This window comes from Echiichthys vipera (genome assembly GCF_963691815.1).
Source record: "Echiichthys vipera genome assembly, chromosome: 2".
In the NCBI taxonomy this organism is placed as follows: domain Eukaryota; kingdom Metazoa; phylum Chordata; class Actinopteri; order Perciformes; family Trachinidae; genus Echiichthys; species Echiichthys vipera.
The window spans coordinates 19682505-19700399 of NC_139827.1; the positions used below are offsets into that span (position 1 = coordinate 19682505).

Genomic DNA, 17895 nt, shown 5'->3' on the forward strand with positions numbered 1-17895 from the left:
GCAGCTCATAGGGGGGCTGGGCTTGTGTTGGATCAGAGGGGCTTTGGCTTCAAATGATTTGTGTGAATTGCTCACACATCGCATGTTGGCCTTTCCCCTCATGCCATGAAGCGGGTGAAATAGGGTTGACCCTCACCTTGCTTCATCGCAGCATGCAAAGAAAATGGAATCGGACATATCTCACATGGCTTGATAGAGTTCATCAGATCACAGAAACTTGAGGGCCAAATACAAAATACATATCTTCCGATCTGTCTTTTTGGACCATACTCACCCCTCTCGATCTCTGTCTCCCTGCAGTCTTCAATCTATCTCTTCCTCTTTACCTCTGACCTTTTCATTTTTGAGTTCCTTCATACCAATCTGCCCTTCCATCTTGTCGTCTACACTCTCTCTCGATCCTGCCACACAACTGACATTTCAGTTTCATTCTTCCTCCATTTCTCTACCTCTCCTCTCCTCCTGGTCTAGGCTGTAATTCAGCTTGTTTCAGGGCCAGTTAGGCAGCCAGTGGAGTTAATCTGTCTTTTCAGGTCATAAATCACCACTTGGCATCTCTCTTTCGCTCTCTCTTTATATCTTTCCCTCTTTCTTTCCTCTCTCTTCCTTCCTTGCTCTTACCTGCTGCATGGACATAGATACTTTGAGATGATTGCATCTGACAGTCAATGCTGGTGTTCCTTGCATGCGGGCTTGTGCGCACATATGTGAGTTTGTGTGTGGTTATCACTGCTTTAACGCACAACAGATAGGGAGTGAAACGGAATACTCTTGAAGTGCCATAGCCAATAAGAAAAGATTGTTGAAATGTCAGGTCCAATCAGAAGTGATGCTTCTCTCTTTGGTGCGGTTTGGATCACTCTCTCTGTCTCAGCCTTTTTTGCAAACACAACAATGGCTCACACTGACACTAGTAACAGATGGGATCTTCTGGCTTAAATTTATTCATAACATTTGCAACTTCTTTGAACATTTTGCAGATGAATTAAAGCTGAATTTGTGTGTTCGCACACATTAATGTGCATTCGGACATATCTACGACCTGGCAGGTGCATGGGAAACTGTTGGCCCCTGCAACAAACAAAACCACATCAGGAACTAGAATGGCAGAATTGATTGGGGGAGAAATACAGAAGAAAGGAGGAGAAGGAGAGAAAACAGCTTAGCGTAGCAGGAGGGAGGAGAGAGAAAGAGGGAGAGCGCGGGAGGAGAGTAAAGTTGAATAGGAGGGTGGGATAGGAGAGCGGGTGAATGAATGTGTTGTGGATCTATTGTGCCCAGCTCCTGAATGGAGTGTTAGTAAGCTAAGTAGTAGCTGGTGATTTACAGCTCTGAGGCCATATCAGCTGAAGTGGGCAAACAATACCCTTTCATGAGCAACATTCAGCAAGGAGAAGAACCATGTAGAACTGTGCTATCCTGGATCTGAAGTGGGGTGAAGTGTTTTGTTGAAGTATGTGGTTACAAGAAGACACTTCAGCATAGAGGAGGAAATGCGATGGAGATAAAGCTTATGAGGGTAAGAAACAGCAAGAGAGAGATACTGAAGAACAGGCAGAGGTCATTTCTATTATTTTAGCCTCAACGCAATATTTTCTATAACTAATGTGTTAATTAAGTCTTGCATTGTCTCTTTTAAACAGCGACCTAGATGATGTTTTCACTGAAAGATAAAGAGATAGGCACTATCAGCTGTGTGCCTATCAGCTCAAATTCATCACAAAGCTGTTTTTTTGTGAGTGTGTATGCCTGTGTGTGTTTGGGGGTTGGGGTAGTATTGCATATAATCTCCACTCTCTCTCTGCCGGCTACAGGTGTCCAGAGATTAGCTTCCCTTCTCCCTCTGAGCTTTGAGCTAAGTTCAGCACCTTAAAGCCCTTTCCTACCACTCCAAATGTAAAGACGAACAGTAACGTAACTTCTTTGATAACAAGAAGCTGCACCAACTACAAATGTGAACGTTAGTATTTGCTAAATATGTTTCTCTGTCAACCTCTCACTTTCTTTGTCAGCCTATCGCCAAAGTCTGTGAGAAATGTTGAGACTCCAGTCATTCTGAGCCGACCTGCCCAGCATGGGTACCCTGAACGCGAGCTATCCATAACATTAAAACAACAAGCCCTGTGACGAACGGGAGAAAATAGAGAGGTCGTGCTGCAGACTGTGTGTGTTTGTGTGTGTGTGTGTGCATGCACGTGCGCCTGAGTGCACCGCTACACATTTGCCTTTCTGATTTGTTGAGAAAGAGGGAGATTTGGTCAGCCATTCTAATTGTATTGTATTGCAGAATTATGATATGGCCACACACACACACACACACACACACACACACACACACACACACACACACACACACACACACACACACACACACACACACACACACACACACACACACACACACACACACACACACACACACAGTCCTTCACTTGATCAGCAACTGCATTCCATACTGCAGTGTCCATTCTTTTCTGCATATGGATTGCAAAGAAGATAGTCCGCAGGGAGGTTTTGCGGTGTCATGGAAGAGGGACACTCGCAAGAACATACACTGTAGTGGGACAGCAGTAGCTCAGTTTATGGGCACTTGGCTTTGCAACTGGATGGCCACTGATTCAAGTCCCCTGTATGGACAAAGTATTGATTGTGAAAACCCAGTCACCTGAAGACAGCGCGGAAGTAAACCTGCATTCATTCTCTTATTCAGTAGGGGGCAACTCCACTGTCTGCAAAAGAAAGTCAGATAGAAGTCAATGAGAAAATGTTCCTTTTGAGATTATGTTATCAATTGCTAGTTTTAAGTCTTCTGTACAGTGTGATGTTCATTTAGTAAATTATGATCACATTTAGAGAAAAGAGATGACAATACAGAGTATGCTTTGGGGTGTGGCCACCTTGTGATTGACAGGGTGTCATACTAGTGACAGGATAGAGGCTTACTGTAGTTATGCATATCCAAGGCACCGCGAACAGGTCCATTCTGGTGTCTGTGAACGGCATGCTTCTCAGTTTAACTGCGTTCAGTAGGGTGCAAGATTTCAATAGAGCCTTCCAGGCGAAACCCAGGTTAAAACACACCGTAAACAGGCCTTAATATGGAGCGGAAAAAACACCCAATCTTGCAACACCAGCCACCAGTGTCGCACCGCCACATGCCTCATCAAAACAAAAAACAGCATGAAAGCGACAACAATGTGTAGGGGACAAAGCAGCAAGGAGGCGTTGTATGATAATTTAAATACGATTTATGACAAGTTCAGGGAGGATAGGAAATACACTTACACTTCTGTGCAAACTTTGCCAGGCAGCTTTCAAAAAGAAAATCTGCACTTCAGTCACATCGACAGCAAATCTGAAGCGGCACATTAAACTGAAGCACCCGGCATTTCAAGGTATGTGCAACCAAATAAACAATCAAAAGACAGTTAAGACAGATCCTCGACCCAAATCCCATTAAATGCGTACAGTAGCGGCTTCGTTGTGATCTCCCTGCCACAGCTGGACAACCTGGTGGTGCAGTATATTGTCGGAGACCTGCTGCCTTTGACTAAAGTGGAAAGCCCAGCATTCATATACTTAATTAAGGGGTTGCAGTCATCCAAAAAGGTGCAGTTAAAAGTTAGAACTGTTAAAATAATTGCTGTCTGTGGTTCTAGATGGGCTGTGGCAATAATTAAAAAAAATAATAGCTTGCAGCAACATATAAGAAAAAAGAACTACGAAATAGTTAATTTTAGGAACTGAACTAGTTCATTTTAAAATTGTATTGCTGTGTCCGGGGGCAGCACTCTTAATATATTTTGGCCACCTAAAAGAGGCTCACCTGAAAAATCATACATTTCAGCTGGTCTCTGTAGTAATATCGATGCGCTTAGGGTAAATGGTAAATGGACTCGTACTTATAGCGTCTTCTGATTAGCCATTCACATTTGCATAATAATCATTCAAACCACATTCACACATCCATGAACAGCACAGGTAACAATTTTGGGTTCAGTGTATTGCCCAAGGACAAATAGACCTGCGGACTGGAGTAGCCAAATTCAGAATGGTGGATGACTCATTCTACCTCTGAGCCACAGCCGCCCAGATTTGCTTATGCGTAGGGTGTGTCTTGGTAAAAAAGGTTATACTTTTGTCATCCACTGGCAAAAGTCTGCCCGATGACTTGTATCAGTTGGTTGAAAATTGGCAGTTTCCCTTCTTTAGCATTTAGCTTAGCACAACACCATTAAGCATTGAAAAAACACTGGCTTTGCACCAAATATGCTCAAGTCTGTCCCCAAAGCAATTTCAGTCAAAAGCAACTGGACTTGGATATTTGTCTAGGAAGATGTTTCACCTCTCATCCAAGAGGCTTCATCAGTTCATAGATGAAAGGTGAAACGTCTTCCTAGACAAATATCCAAGTCCAGTCCATAACGATGACCTGGACAAATGAGAACATTCGCAGGCTTATGGTCAAGTCTGGTTTCAAAAACAAGATGGTAACGGCCGAAATGCTAAATGCAAAAACGGTAGTTCAGGAACCAATGGGTGACATCACAGTAGCTACGTCCATCTCTTTTATACATTCTGTGGTTACATTTCCAACATTTCTAAACCATTACAACCCGTTCTCATTCTGCACATGCCACCTGTTTGTCACTCCACAGTCACAGTTTTTCTTAGTTAACATTGTGAATTCAAACCAAAAGTGTTACTTTTAGCCAACAAAACTGCATGGTTAGGTTCAGAAAAACATCATGATTTGGCTTAAAGAACAGTCAGGTCATGGGACGGGACATGAACCGCAGTCTCCTGAGAAAGTCCTGTGTGTGTGTGTGTGTGTGTGTGTGTGTGTGTGTGTGTGTGTGTGTGTGAGAGAGACCAAACCATCCACCCTGTCCTCCAGTCATAGCAGATTTTCAGGCTTGTTGGAGTGGGCTGACAGCTGTAGCCAGTGCCCCTCGTGGGCACTGCAGTGCTGCAGGAGCAACAGTTGAATCTAGCTTGCCTCCCCAAACCCATGAGACCTCCTTTCAGAGACCCCAGAGACCTCAGCCTCCCTCCTAATGCTCCTCCATCCCTTTTCCAATTCATCCTCTCCTCTGCTCCATTCCTCCCCCTCCTCTGCCCTTCCCGCCCCAGAGAGTTCTCAGTTCTGACAGAACAGTTAATCATACACTCTCTGCAGGTCTCATCCTGTGTGTGTGTGTGTATGTCCAGATGTACACCTTCATTTTCAACAAGACAGAGAATCCATCTCTCTCACCTCCATTTTTCATTTCCTTTCACTTTTTTCCAACTCTTATTTGTCTGCCCTTCATCTCATATATACCATATCCATGTGAGTATTAAAAATACTAACAAGTACATAAAGAAAAATATATTTTTCAATATTAAAACCTAGAACCAATGCATTATTGGTAGAACACTTTTGTTCCATGCCTCAAATACCTCCCAGCTATGAATATATAAAACAGTGTGGACATTAGCACAAATATAGCCAGCTAGTGGACTATGGGTGAGTACAAAAGGTCTGTGATAGAAGTGACACACCATAATAAAGTTCTCCGGCTATTTCGTGGATAGATTCACAATTCATCAAGTCTGTATTAAATCAATAATCAGGTGCCCAGTTAAACATTGAAACAGTTTGTGTTTGTTATATAATTCCTCCTATCTATATTGAACATTAAAAGATCCCTACCACTCTGAAGTTTATCTAAAGGTAATATGAGGCTACAGCAGTGAAATTAAAGAGTTAATCAATATTTTTTCAATGATACTTTAATATTGCATTTACATAAAGTTGGGGGTTCACTATAGTTGTATTTAAAGTTACAATCTCAGAGATGTTTATATTTTTCCCCTTGGCGATAATCTGTAATTGTTTTTGGATCTCACTTCCAAGAGAATCACTTCTAGGGGATGGAAAACAAAACTAACTTTGTGCCTCTGGGGGATTTTTTTCAGGAATGTCACCACAGACACTCACCTTTGTAAGACTGCAAATGAACTCTGACTTAACAGATATTTATTCATATTAACATCTTAAAGATTATTGTTTTAAGAAGAAGTATGGTCTGAATCAATGCAGCAGATGCTCCATGACTTTTAGTTCCTATGATCAACATTTAAAAAAACCCAGATCCATTGATTCCCTTTATGCAACTCCCTAACATCATTAGTTTGACTCCCCCTGAAACTTCCACATCTTTCAAGTTCCTGCCCATTGTTTGCAACACAGTCTTTTTGATAAGAATTTGCAATCTCCAAGCCCCAAACTGCGATAAGCCACAGCGGACATTACACATCTTTTTCACAGGCTGAGTAGTACTCCCTACAGCATGGAAACGTGTCCAAATATGTAAAATCAGTGAAACACCTCTATAATCACAAGTAAAATGTCTTAAACTCTGGTCTATTGAGGCTGCTGTTGGTTAAGGACCAGGTAATTCAATGTCTGCTATGGTGGATTTCTCCTTCTATGACTATTGTTAAACCAGACATGATCCCTGTTTAAAGCTAAAGTCTGTAATTGTACACATTGCCACCTTCGCCTGTGGTGAGAGGTCTTTAGCAAAGATGAGTTTTTATGGAAGGTTGTGTGCAGAATCAGCCATTGCAAGACTTGGAAAATATCTCAGCTAGTGAAGTGTGAACCTACTGGGCTTATGCTCGATTTTGATGCGTGAAACTTCAAATGTGGTGCGAAATATGTCGCTTTCAGTATGCTGGCTCAGTTTTAAGTGGACTTTATTGGCACTGTCAGCCAGGACAGGAGCACCCTGACAAGTCACGAATATCTGATCAACACACTAGCAGACAGACTCTATCCAGTTAATATGCTGACTTATGTGTTTTACACCCCCCATATGAATATCTTAACAAATTATGGAATAAAAAACATGATGGAAATTAGGATTTCTTTTGAGAGAGATCTGTAAAAAAATACTAATTAGATTTTAAGTTATGAGCCCTGAAACCAAACAAAGGATGCAACTCTCTGTTGCTTTTTAAGAAAGCAAAGGTGTTGCTAAAAGGTGTTTCTGCTTTGTGCAATAATCTTAATATTGACGAGGAAAACTCACCACCACACACACTATAAATTCGTACTTTTATTACCCAAAAGCCGCTCTTTATTTCTAATTTGGCATTGAACATTGGCAGTTAAGATAAATTGTGAGGTGCAGAATCATTCAATACCAACTTAATTTCTAGGATTTATAGTGGAAATTGTCTTCTGTTATGTTGCTTTCACTGGGCGCATATACATATATTTCTTCTGTTACAGATGAAATACAATATACAAAGAGTATCATGAGATCACAGCCTCTAGACATCAAGGACAGTTACAACACTTTGGAAATCCATTAACATTTCTACAGACCCAACCCACTCCTGCCTGCCTCATCTTTGTTTGCAGATTGAGGTTCAAGAACACTTTTGTCCCTGGAGCTATCACCTGTCTGAACACTGCCCACCACCGCTAACTCTCTCCCAACTCTCTGCCACCCAGCCAGACTAACAGCCTAAGCACCACACACCTACTGCATATAGTGCTGAACTCAAGTCCTACCTGCTACTACACACACAACAATCATTTCTGCAGTGGTCCAGCATAAAGACTGTAAGAGTATCAAAATGCTTAATCCACAGATAATCACACACTGTTTTCAGAAACTATGACTTTAAATGAGGTTTTACAACTTCTGTACGGTTGTGATGTCACAACTATACTGTGTATAGGTAGAAGGTGCAGCTAACTGTGTGTCAATATGTTCTAGTAGAAACCCAAAATACAAGAACTAGAAATTGAGCATAATATGGGGCCTTTTTCCATCACAGATTGAGGCCAACAGTCGTGTTGTTCTTTGCATTGGTAAGGAAAACTGAAACCTGTGTCAGATCACCAAAAAGGCTCGATTTTTAAGACAAATACAATTAATAAGGATCCTAAAAGACTCACAGTCAACCCCTGAGTAAAGCTGTGCTGATAGTATAGGATTCTTGTTTCATTAGTCACCAACACACCCCTAAATAACAAAAGGACGTAAAAATAAGAGCAGGTTTTCCCACCTTAAAGTTGTGACTGAGCATTTGGTTATGATATGATGAAACTAAAATAAATTGGGGCATACAACTTTGCATTGTCATGTATTGTCTATGTCACACCCTCATTGCTGTCCCTCATACAGATATATACTGATGAACACACACACACACACACACACACACACACACACACACACACACACACACACACACACACACACACACACACACACACACACACACACACACACACACACACACACACACACACACACACACACACACACACAGAGTCTCTCTCTCACACCCATCAAGTGTGCATGAAAGTGTGGGTGTGAGAGAATAATCCAAGTCAGCAGTTTCGAGGTGGGAAAAGTACCCTTGCTCTCCGGGATATTTTTAATTTCCTATCAAACATCATAACGCTGGCATGATTATGCTTTCATACCACACCCATATGAGTGCACACACACAGACACACACACACACACACACAGACACACACACACACACACACACACACACACACACACACACACACACACACACACACACACACACTCACCCACATAGAAGAAGGAGCAGGAATCATGCACCATCTCTCTGTCAAAGACAAACTCACCAAGTTCACACTGTGTGATAGCCCATGTGATGCTCATCCTCATCCTCTAGTTCATTAGACGGGGGGCCGAGTGAGCTATTCTGGGAGAGAACGGTAACTCTTTGTTGGTTGCTCAGCTGAAGAGACGTCTCCAATAGCAACTAAGACCTATGGCCTCCCCCCTGTGGCGTCTAGCTCTCATACTTTTTCTAGCCCTTCGTGTCCATGCCTGTCTGTGTGTGTCTGTGTGTGTGTGTGTGTGTGTGTGTTTGTGTGTGTGTGTGTGTTTGTGTGTGTGTGTGTGTGTGTGTGTGTGTGTGTGTGTGTGTGTGTGTGTGTGTGTGTGTGTGTGTGTGTGTGTGTGTGTGCTTGTGTATTTGCATGGGTTCACTCCCCTGTGTGTGCAGCCTTTACGTGTGTACCTGTGTTTTGCATGTGTGTGTGTGTGTGTGTACAGATGGAACAGGATGCGATCTATCACTCATGGATCTATAACACTGGCACACAGCGAGGGATGAACACGTTAGTGTCAGTTGCAGACGAGCAGAGGAGAGGAGTGATGTGACTGTTATCGATCCTGCCTGGTAATTACAGCGCGATTTATTACCAGAGAGAGAGGGGGGAGAGAGAGGGAGAGACAGAGAGAAGGTATCATATTTTGTTTGGGGTTGTAAGCCAGGTTTTTGGTGAGAGTGAACAAGGTCAGAGAGAGACAGAGACGGATCACTTTACTCCTCCCTCCCTTGAGTGCTGTGCGATCTGATCACTGTTGTGCCATCTGACATCCTCCCATGTACTTTCTCTCTCCACTCATTCCCATTTTTTATTTTTTAAATCTTCATATAACCATATGATGCTGCGAGCACCTATGCTCAACATACGCATACTTGTGTGTTTGTTTCTTAAACACTCTTGCGTAAATGGAGCCTTTCCATGCATGGTGTCGCCTAACCTGTCAGAAGCATCGCTTGTCATCGGTGTTGAGATGAAGTGTTGATGTGATATGAAAGGAAGGTGCTCTCTGTCGCTCTAACAACAAACCTGCAAGTGTTTGTGGCTTGTTAAAGGTGTGGGAGTATTGGGTGGTTTGCAGAGATGTGTGGGTGCTAAGCATGATCTTGCGGGTATGTGTGCACATTTATGTGTGTTTCTGTTTGTGTGGAGGCGATATTGTTCCTGAATAAGGAAATGAATTTCAAAAACTATGTTCTTATTGGTGAACCACATCCTGTCTTTCAATGAGTCTCACAGAAAGAAGCTCGTACCAAAACACTCTTCTACAATTCTTCTCACGTAGATGTTTGTGGTAATTTTTTGTTGTTGTCTTGACCACACACTGTTTTGTAAATATTTCACCTGATTCTGTTCTGGCCTAAATTGCGCTGATCTCATTATATAACCACACCGAATAATCCTTTGATTCATTTTGGTTTGGTTTTGATAAATTTGATTTTAATCAAGCTTTAAATACATTGATTTTTTTTTTTTTAACTAACTATTTACAATACTTCGGCTACTCATCTGAGAAGCTAGTGCAGCTTGTGTCAATGCCTAAGTGTTTTAAATAGTAAGGTGTTAGCAAAACTAATGCATAAACGACACTCAATACATGCATGAGTTATGTGAGAGTTTTTAAACTAATGTTTTGATATACATTTAATTTACTGTTGTTAAACCCTGATTTCTTCAATGCATCTGGGCATTTATCTGTTTATTGATTCTTTGTTCCACGTGAAGGCATGCAGCAAAAAATGATGTTTTCTTCATGAATTCAAGGGAAAACTAGGAGAGTAACTGATGTAGAAATGGTCATTTTGAGGATGAAGTAATTCCTTTTAAAAACTTTTCAAAATAACTGATGGAAAAACACATTCAAAATGTGTAACCATAGAATGCAAAATTATTTGTTTTAGTTAATAATTTTGTTCATACAGTTTTATTTATTATTATTATCACTGTTGAAATATTTGAGATGTATAAATCATCCTACATAACATAAAAATGAAAACCAGGCCGCACTTTCACTGTAAATGTTCTTTCTTTGTATCAAACCATGCATAAAGGCCTGCTGTAAGAGTGTCATGTTATACTGAGGGATGGATTAGATTTTAATAAGGAGTTTATATGGAACTGCTAAATAAACAATTGATCTGATATTATCCCTTGCAGAGTATAGTTTGCTGGTGTATGTTGCTATGGTAATCCTGCTATTGGCAGCATTCCAGTAATAGATTGATTTGGGTCTGGTTCTTCTATACATAGACTCTTTTTTCTGTGTGAGTGTGTATGTATGTATGTCTATGTGTGTCTGTCGTGCATGTTTATCTTTGCCTTATCAATCTGTAAGCGCTGTATTGATTGGCCAAACGATATTCCCTCTAATGTGCTTGGGGATGAGGAGTGGGTGTGTGTGTGTGTGTGTGGGGGGGGGGGGGGGGGGCAGCTTTCACTTAGCATTGGAGCCCTTAAGAGAATATCTATCTATCAACATTTCCAGGCATGGGAAGGTGCAGGAGCAGGTAGGTGGTTCGATTATACACACGCACACACACACGCGCGCGTGTGCGCACACGCACACACACATACGCACACATACACACACACACACACACACAAGCACGCACACACACACACACACACACACACACACACACACACACACACACACACACACACACACACACACACACACACACACACACACATAGAAGAAGGAGCAGGAATCATTAAAATAGCAGCCAACACACCTTTGCGAAGCTCAAGCTTGTTGTTGTTTACACTGTGGGAGGCAAAGAGCTTGTGCATCTCTGAGAGCATCTAGTTCGAGCAATAGATCCTTCTTTTTGTGGAAACAGCCAAGAGAGGAGTATATCATTATTAGTGCCGGGGCTCAGGCTCAGGGGCGAGCGTGCAACAATCTGTCCAACGTATTGTTTTGTTCTTAATTAGGGGGGGGTACAGTGTGAACGCTGCACTGTCTGGATGCCTCCCCGCCCTGACTCCTGGGATGATGTGATGCGTCGTGACGATTATGTCTTTTTGCCTGTTTTTACACTTGAGCTCCATTTGGTCTCTTCAGGCCTTGAACAGGACACTAACAGAGCCACCATTTAGCTCTCAGCAGGGAGATAGAAGAGGGGGAATCAGCCGCTCCTCCTCTCTTATCTCTTACTTAACAAAAAGCCTCTTATGAAGACAACAAGCGCTCTACGCTCTCTCTCGTTTGTCTCTTGCTCTCCTCTGTTTAACTGTCACAGTGCTAGTTAAACATGGCAGCTCCGACACTTTTCACATCTCTAGTCCTTTGTTGTGTGCACTCTTACGTGTGTGTGTGTGTGTGTGTGTGTGTGTGTGTGTGTGTGTGTGTGTGTGCGTGTGTCTGCATCCTTGCGTGTATAAAGCACAGGCTTACTTGTGTCTCTGCTCTTGCTTGACAATGATTGTGCTTTGCATACTTGTACCCTGTTCTGTGTGCCAGTAGTTTGTGCTAGACGGGCCATATGCTGACACACGTGTATCTGTGCATTTTCTTTCTCACCAGTTAATGCTCTTTTGTTGTTGTTTGTTCGTGGCGGCAAACGTCTCTGTAATTATCTTTAGGGTTAACACACATGCTATTTTTTTTCTTTTCTGGCTCATTGTCTCTCCAACTAGCACTACAGCAGAAGTGGTTCTTAGCTTGCAATGTAGAGGAAATGGGTGAACAGCCTCTCTAATTACACTTCACCCACTGACACTAATTTACATACAAACACAATCACACTCCAATCCGAACCTTCATTATCTCTGGATTTCATTCTGTAAGGGCATGATATTCTGGCTGTTATATTTCATTCAAGCTCTGTTTCACAGTACCGCTGCTTAGTCATTACACTAACTGAGAGCATAAATGGGCTTTCCAGCAAAACAGTAAAAAAAAAAAAAAGTAAAGGGTAAGTAAAAGGAACAGTGCACCGGTATGAAAATGGGTCCATTCTCAATGCTCTGTTTTAATTACATGCACTGCCTGTGTGTGTGTGTGTTTGCATGGGCTCTATACTGTATACGTGCTCAATGTTGTATAGTATATAGCCCACACATCAGCCCTTCCACACAGACAATTTCTTTTACTTGTGTTCTCTCTCAAACACACACGCGCGCGCGCACACACACACACACACACACACACACACACACTAAATAAGCTCTATTGTAATGCCATTACAATGTGAATGAGGGGCCCACAAGCTCCATTGAGATGTGTGTGTGTGTGTGTCAGTGAAAATAGGTTAGAGAGATTGATGAACTAGTAGGAAGGGAGAAGGGAACACCTAATCAAGTTAAAAACACTCTGTGATTGACACACTGTGCCTGGTTGATTGACATCGATCACAAGTAGACCTAATGGGGCTAGTCCCATGTGAGTGAACATGCTTTCTCATGACTGATACCATTCTTGATTATGAGGAAAAAAAGCCGTTTTTACACCAGCTTTAGGCGAAGTGTTCCCCTTCCGTCTTCTTATGTTTTATCCTCAAGTACTTCAACTTGTGCAAGAAGCGAGATAGAATCAGCAAGGCGCGCCATTAACTTGCACCGGTGCGTATCCGTGCTTGACATCCCTTATCCGGCTAACACCAACTAACGGGCCGTGAGCTTTTACCGGGGCCCTTGATCGCTGATGCCCGAGAAAAAGGCTGTTTGTGTCAATCAAAACCGAGCCCCCTCCCCTTCTTTCACTTCTACCTCTCTCCCTCGCTCTCCCCGTCTCTCTCTCTCTCGCGCTCGCTCGCTTGCTCCTACTGTCGCCTCCACTTGTGTAGGCGCTCTTAAAACCGGAGCGTTTACGCACGGCAGTCAGTCGTTAACTAGCAGTCAGATATCGGTGCTCCTCCATCTATACTCGCCTGCTAATCTCCATGAAGAACACAGATTAAGGGAGAAGTGAGCAGAGCGGGAGAGAGGGAAAAAGACAACGGGGGAGACGAGGAGAAAGAGAAGAATGATGAAAGGGTGGAGGAGAGCCGATCATTCCGGCTGCCCGCATCTGCTGCTCTAGTGAAGGGGAGTGAGAGAGAGAGAGAGAGAGAGAGAGAGAGAGAGAGAGAGAGAGAGAGAGAGAGGGAGAGAGAGAGAGAGATGAGATGGCACAATGCTTCAGCATCCAAAACACACGGGAGTGGTGCGCCACCGAGACCGGAGCCTCGGACCCACCCGAAGCAGCATCGCACTCACCGCTCTCCCGTGACGCCTCTTCCCCGGACGGCAGCGCCTCAGCCTCGGTAAAAGGTAAGTGGGCGAGTCGGTGCTCGTTCTCGTCATAAACTTCAGGTTCAGGAAGCGGGATGGAAAACTCTCTGGAATGATCTGCTGTTAGTTTTAGTGAATCTTTTAGCTGGTTATTAGTCAGAGATGTTTATGCATCGGCTTCTTTTTCATTAGAGAGTTAACCGCACCAACAGAATAATAGCTTCGATTTATTGCCGGTTTAGTTTTGTTCCTGCCGTTGATCCAGGAACGCCTCTCAAATTACTGTTAATCTTATTTCTTTAGATTACCATTTCCTTAAATGATTGCAGTTATAGATAACAACCATCATAACCACTGACTTAAATACTAAACGATTAAATGTTATTTATTCTGAAGTTGAGTACATTTTTGGTTTACAATTTGAATTAGAATTTTAAAATGTTTCAAAACTTTTTTTTCCCCATTCAGCATGTTACAAAATGCAGAAAAAACGCCTAGACCGAGTAGGCTATATTGAGCCCTTTTCATGTTACATGATTTAGAATACCATTGGGAGTTTTAGTTATTTAAATGTCAAGATGAAAACTTCCATGTGAGGTCTCTTGTGTAAATCCAATTCCAGCGCCCTCATGTGGCCTCTTATAGTGAAACACATACCTACAGTAACAGGTTAAAGCAGCACTCGTCTAATAGATGAGGGTCTCAGCTGTGTGTCAGAATTGACCATTTTTTTTCTCATTTGAAATATCAAAACACCAATTTGAATTAGAGACTAAGTAAGTACACATTCCTTTTCTCACGATACGTGGCAATTTCCTCCACTTTTTTGGTATGTAATACAACTCTTAACACCAAAGGAACTATTGAACAGGATACGTGTCGTCATTCAATTACCAATTAAGATGACAAACATTTTATTTAACCAAAAAAGTACTGCTTTCTCCTCTGTTTTGGCTGTAAAGAAAATGTCTAAGACTTATTGTCCTTCTTCTGGTATCATATTTGAGGAATATGTCCCTCCTCTATGACCTTCTCTTCGCGAGTGTTCTCTGAAGAACAAGGAGAGAAGGATGGGAAATGTGAAGGAAGACTATTGATATTCAAACAGACAGAAGGAGAGAAAGAGGGGGTGTAGAAAGATGAAGAGAGAGGGGGAGAGTAAGGCGCAGAGAGAAGGAGAGAGAGAAAGAGATGCTGTGGGATCTTTTCTTCTCCCTGGCTCCCGGCACATACATTAAGATGCTAATCCTGGTCTTTTTTGTCTCTTTCTATAATTCATTGCATTTTGTTCCTCTCTCTGCTCTGTCTCTCTTATTCTTCCACTTTTCTCCTGCTCTCCATTTCCTCTGTACTGTCATGGGCTCCCCCCCAGATTAGTGCTCCTGGCGAAAGGATTCCAACTCTAATTTTGTGGTATTTCAGTTGATTAGGTTCAGAAATAGGACAGAAGTGCACAGAGTTCTGTGCAATTAGAAGGAATTCTCTGTAGAGCTTTATGGGACTGATTAGTTCAGCTCCCATCCACCTCCCCACACCGCCACATTAACACACAACCAGCTGTTGTTTGTTTGTGATGATCAAGTTTTGTGTTGTGTTTTTAACTGTGATGTCACTTTGTTTGTGTGTGTGTGTGCCAGAGGTTGGATATGCCCTAAGGATGCAAGTTGTTTTCAATCAGCTCTGTAGTTACCAGCTGTGCCCTCACATTCCCCAGGGTGGCACAACCTAGAACTAATGCATACTATTCAACCTTGCCCAACAAATTCACTCTTTCTTCTTTTCTCCTTGTCCCCTTTCTCTGCAGGCATGAATCATCACTCCGTCTGTCTCCGTGTGTGATTCCTCTGTGAGGACCGGAAGGAGAATACCTCGACTACATTTTTCTCAGTGAAGACCTCTGTAAAGCCAACATCCAGCATAGCTCCCTTCTCTACCTGTCATGGTGACATAGCACACCCCTGAGTGGCTTGGCTCCTTTCTAACACACACATAGACAATCTCTTTGGCTCTTTAAACAACAAACTCGTGCACAGACTATAGGCTCCAGCCGAACAAAAAAGACACCTCCTCCTCTGACGCACAACACCTGTCCACTTTGCGATGACGGTGGCCGTGCGATTCCGTCGCCACTTACGTAGGCTCCTGCTCCTGCTGGCCTCCTGCTGTCTACTCTCCCTCCTCCTGTCCGCTTACTTTCTGTTTACGAACTCCTCTCCTTCCATGCAGCTTGGACAATCCCCCGAACCTGCCTGCTCCCAGCCACTCTCCCCGTACCATCAACTTCCGTACCCCTACCCCCCTAATCCCCCTCACACACATGTCCACACTGACCAGGTCGTGCTAGTGCTTGTGGAGTCTCAGTACTCCCAGCTGGGTCAGGACATTGTGGCTATATTGGAGTCAGCACACTTTCAGTTTCGCATGGAGATTGCCTCGGGGAAGGGCGACCTTCCGCCGCTGACAGAGAAAGGCCGCGGACGATATTCACTTATCATTTATGAAAATCTATTAAAGTATGCACATGCAGACACATGGAACAGACAGCTGTTGCATCAGTACTGCACCGAGTACAGAGTGGGCATCATAGGTTTCTACCGCTCCACTGAGAATTCCCCGCCTCTCCTCAAACTCCGAGGCCTCCCGCTGGTGCTTAGGACCAACCAGGCACTTTGGGACTGCTGTGTGGTGTCTAGCTCACCTCTCCTCCATCTGACCAAGCCCGGCACGGATCGAGGGGCTTTACCTGGGGAGGACTGGACTTCTTTCTCCTCCAATCACTCCACTTACCAGGCTGTGTTGCATGCACGTGCCAAGGAAGGAGCAGGGGCAGGTAGCGGTGATAATCCAGGACCTGGCTTTAGTTTGGGCCTCCAAGCTACTGTGGTGCAGGACATGGGACTCTATGATGGGGTGAGGAGGGTACTATTTGGCCAGGGACTGGGCTACTGGCTCCACAGACTCATCCTGGTGGACACCATCTCCTACCTCACAGACAGGAAGCTTACTTTGGGTCTGGACCGGCACATACTCGTGGATATAGATGACATTTTCGTGGGGAAGGAGGGGACACGCATGAACGCCAAGGATGTGAAGGTACTGAGGGTGATGGGTGTGGGATAATGTGCATTAGAGAGAGAGACGGAGTGGAATAGAGGATGAATTCTTGTCGGGTCAGTGATGTTGGATTAGATTTTTCATTCTGCTATCAACTTCTAAAAACTCACACCAGTGCAGTGGGGAAAATAAGGAATGTTTACTTATTGCTATCTGCTGACAGATTTTACCTGGAGTGTATTTCTGTGGATTTTTAGCTCAGTGTACCCCAGCTCATGCATGTGTGTGTGTTCGTGTGTGTGTTTGAGCGCACATGCTGTGGACCAATGGTAATATGTGTTGGGGTACAGCGAGAGGGTATTTATCTTAAATGGAGGTTTAGCCAGAAGTAAAGAGGCCATTTAAGGGAACAAAGACGTAGAGTGAAAGAGAGAAAGCGAGGTAGTGAATGAGCCAGTGAAAAGATGAATGGCACGTATTCCTCTTTTCCCACGTTCCTCCTCTTAGGGAAACTAAAGGAGAGTCAGCCGTGCAGCCCGCCTCTCAAGACAGCTATTGTTTCAACACACACGCTTGCATGAGCAAACACACACACACACACACCACACACACACACACACACACACACACACACACACACACACACACACACACACACACACACACGCAAATACATACACACGCATACTTAGACGTGCACCTCCGCAGATATAGTATTGTCACACACACATGCATATAAACCCTAATTTCTGTTTAAAAAGAGGGGGAAAAACTTTTCATGTCTGCTGAAGTGAGGATAAATCACTTCTGTAAGAGGAATTTTGTTTGAAATTAGCGGTCACATCCTCCCACTGTGCCCTCACTTGGGGCCATTCAAGAGAAACAAATTGTGTTTTGTTGGCTTTTAATGTGTTGTGGGTATGTGTGTGGCACTTTAAGACAGGTGAGATTTATGCCACTCTGCGCTG

At 43.3% G+C, this 17895-nt stretch overlaps 1 protein-coding gene across 1 annotated transcript in view; it reads left to right on the plus strand.

The window, feature by feature from the left end:
• Positions 1-15973: 15973 nt before the first annotated feature.
• Positions 15974-17895, plus strand: part of ndst3 (N-deacetylase/N-sulfotransferase (heparan glucosaminyl) 3) — a gene marked incomplete at both ends in the record, with an annotated part of 42755 nt that continues 40833 nt past the window's right edge. Inside the window, one exon of the mRNA XM_083922421.1 lies at positions 15974-16966. Coding sequence (XP_083778547.1) covers positions 15974-16966 — 993 coding nt within the window. The remainder of the gene's footprint in view (positions 16967-17895) is intronic.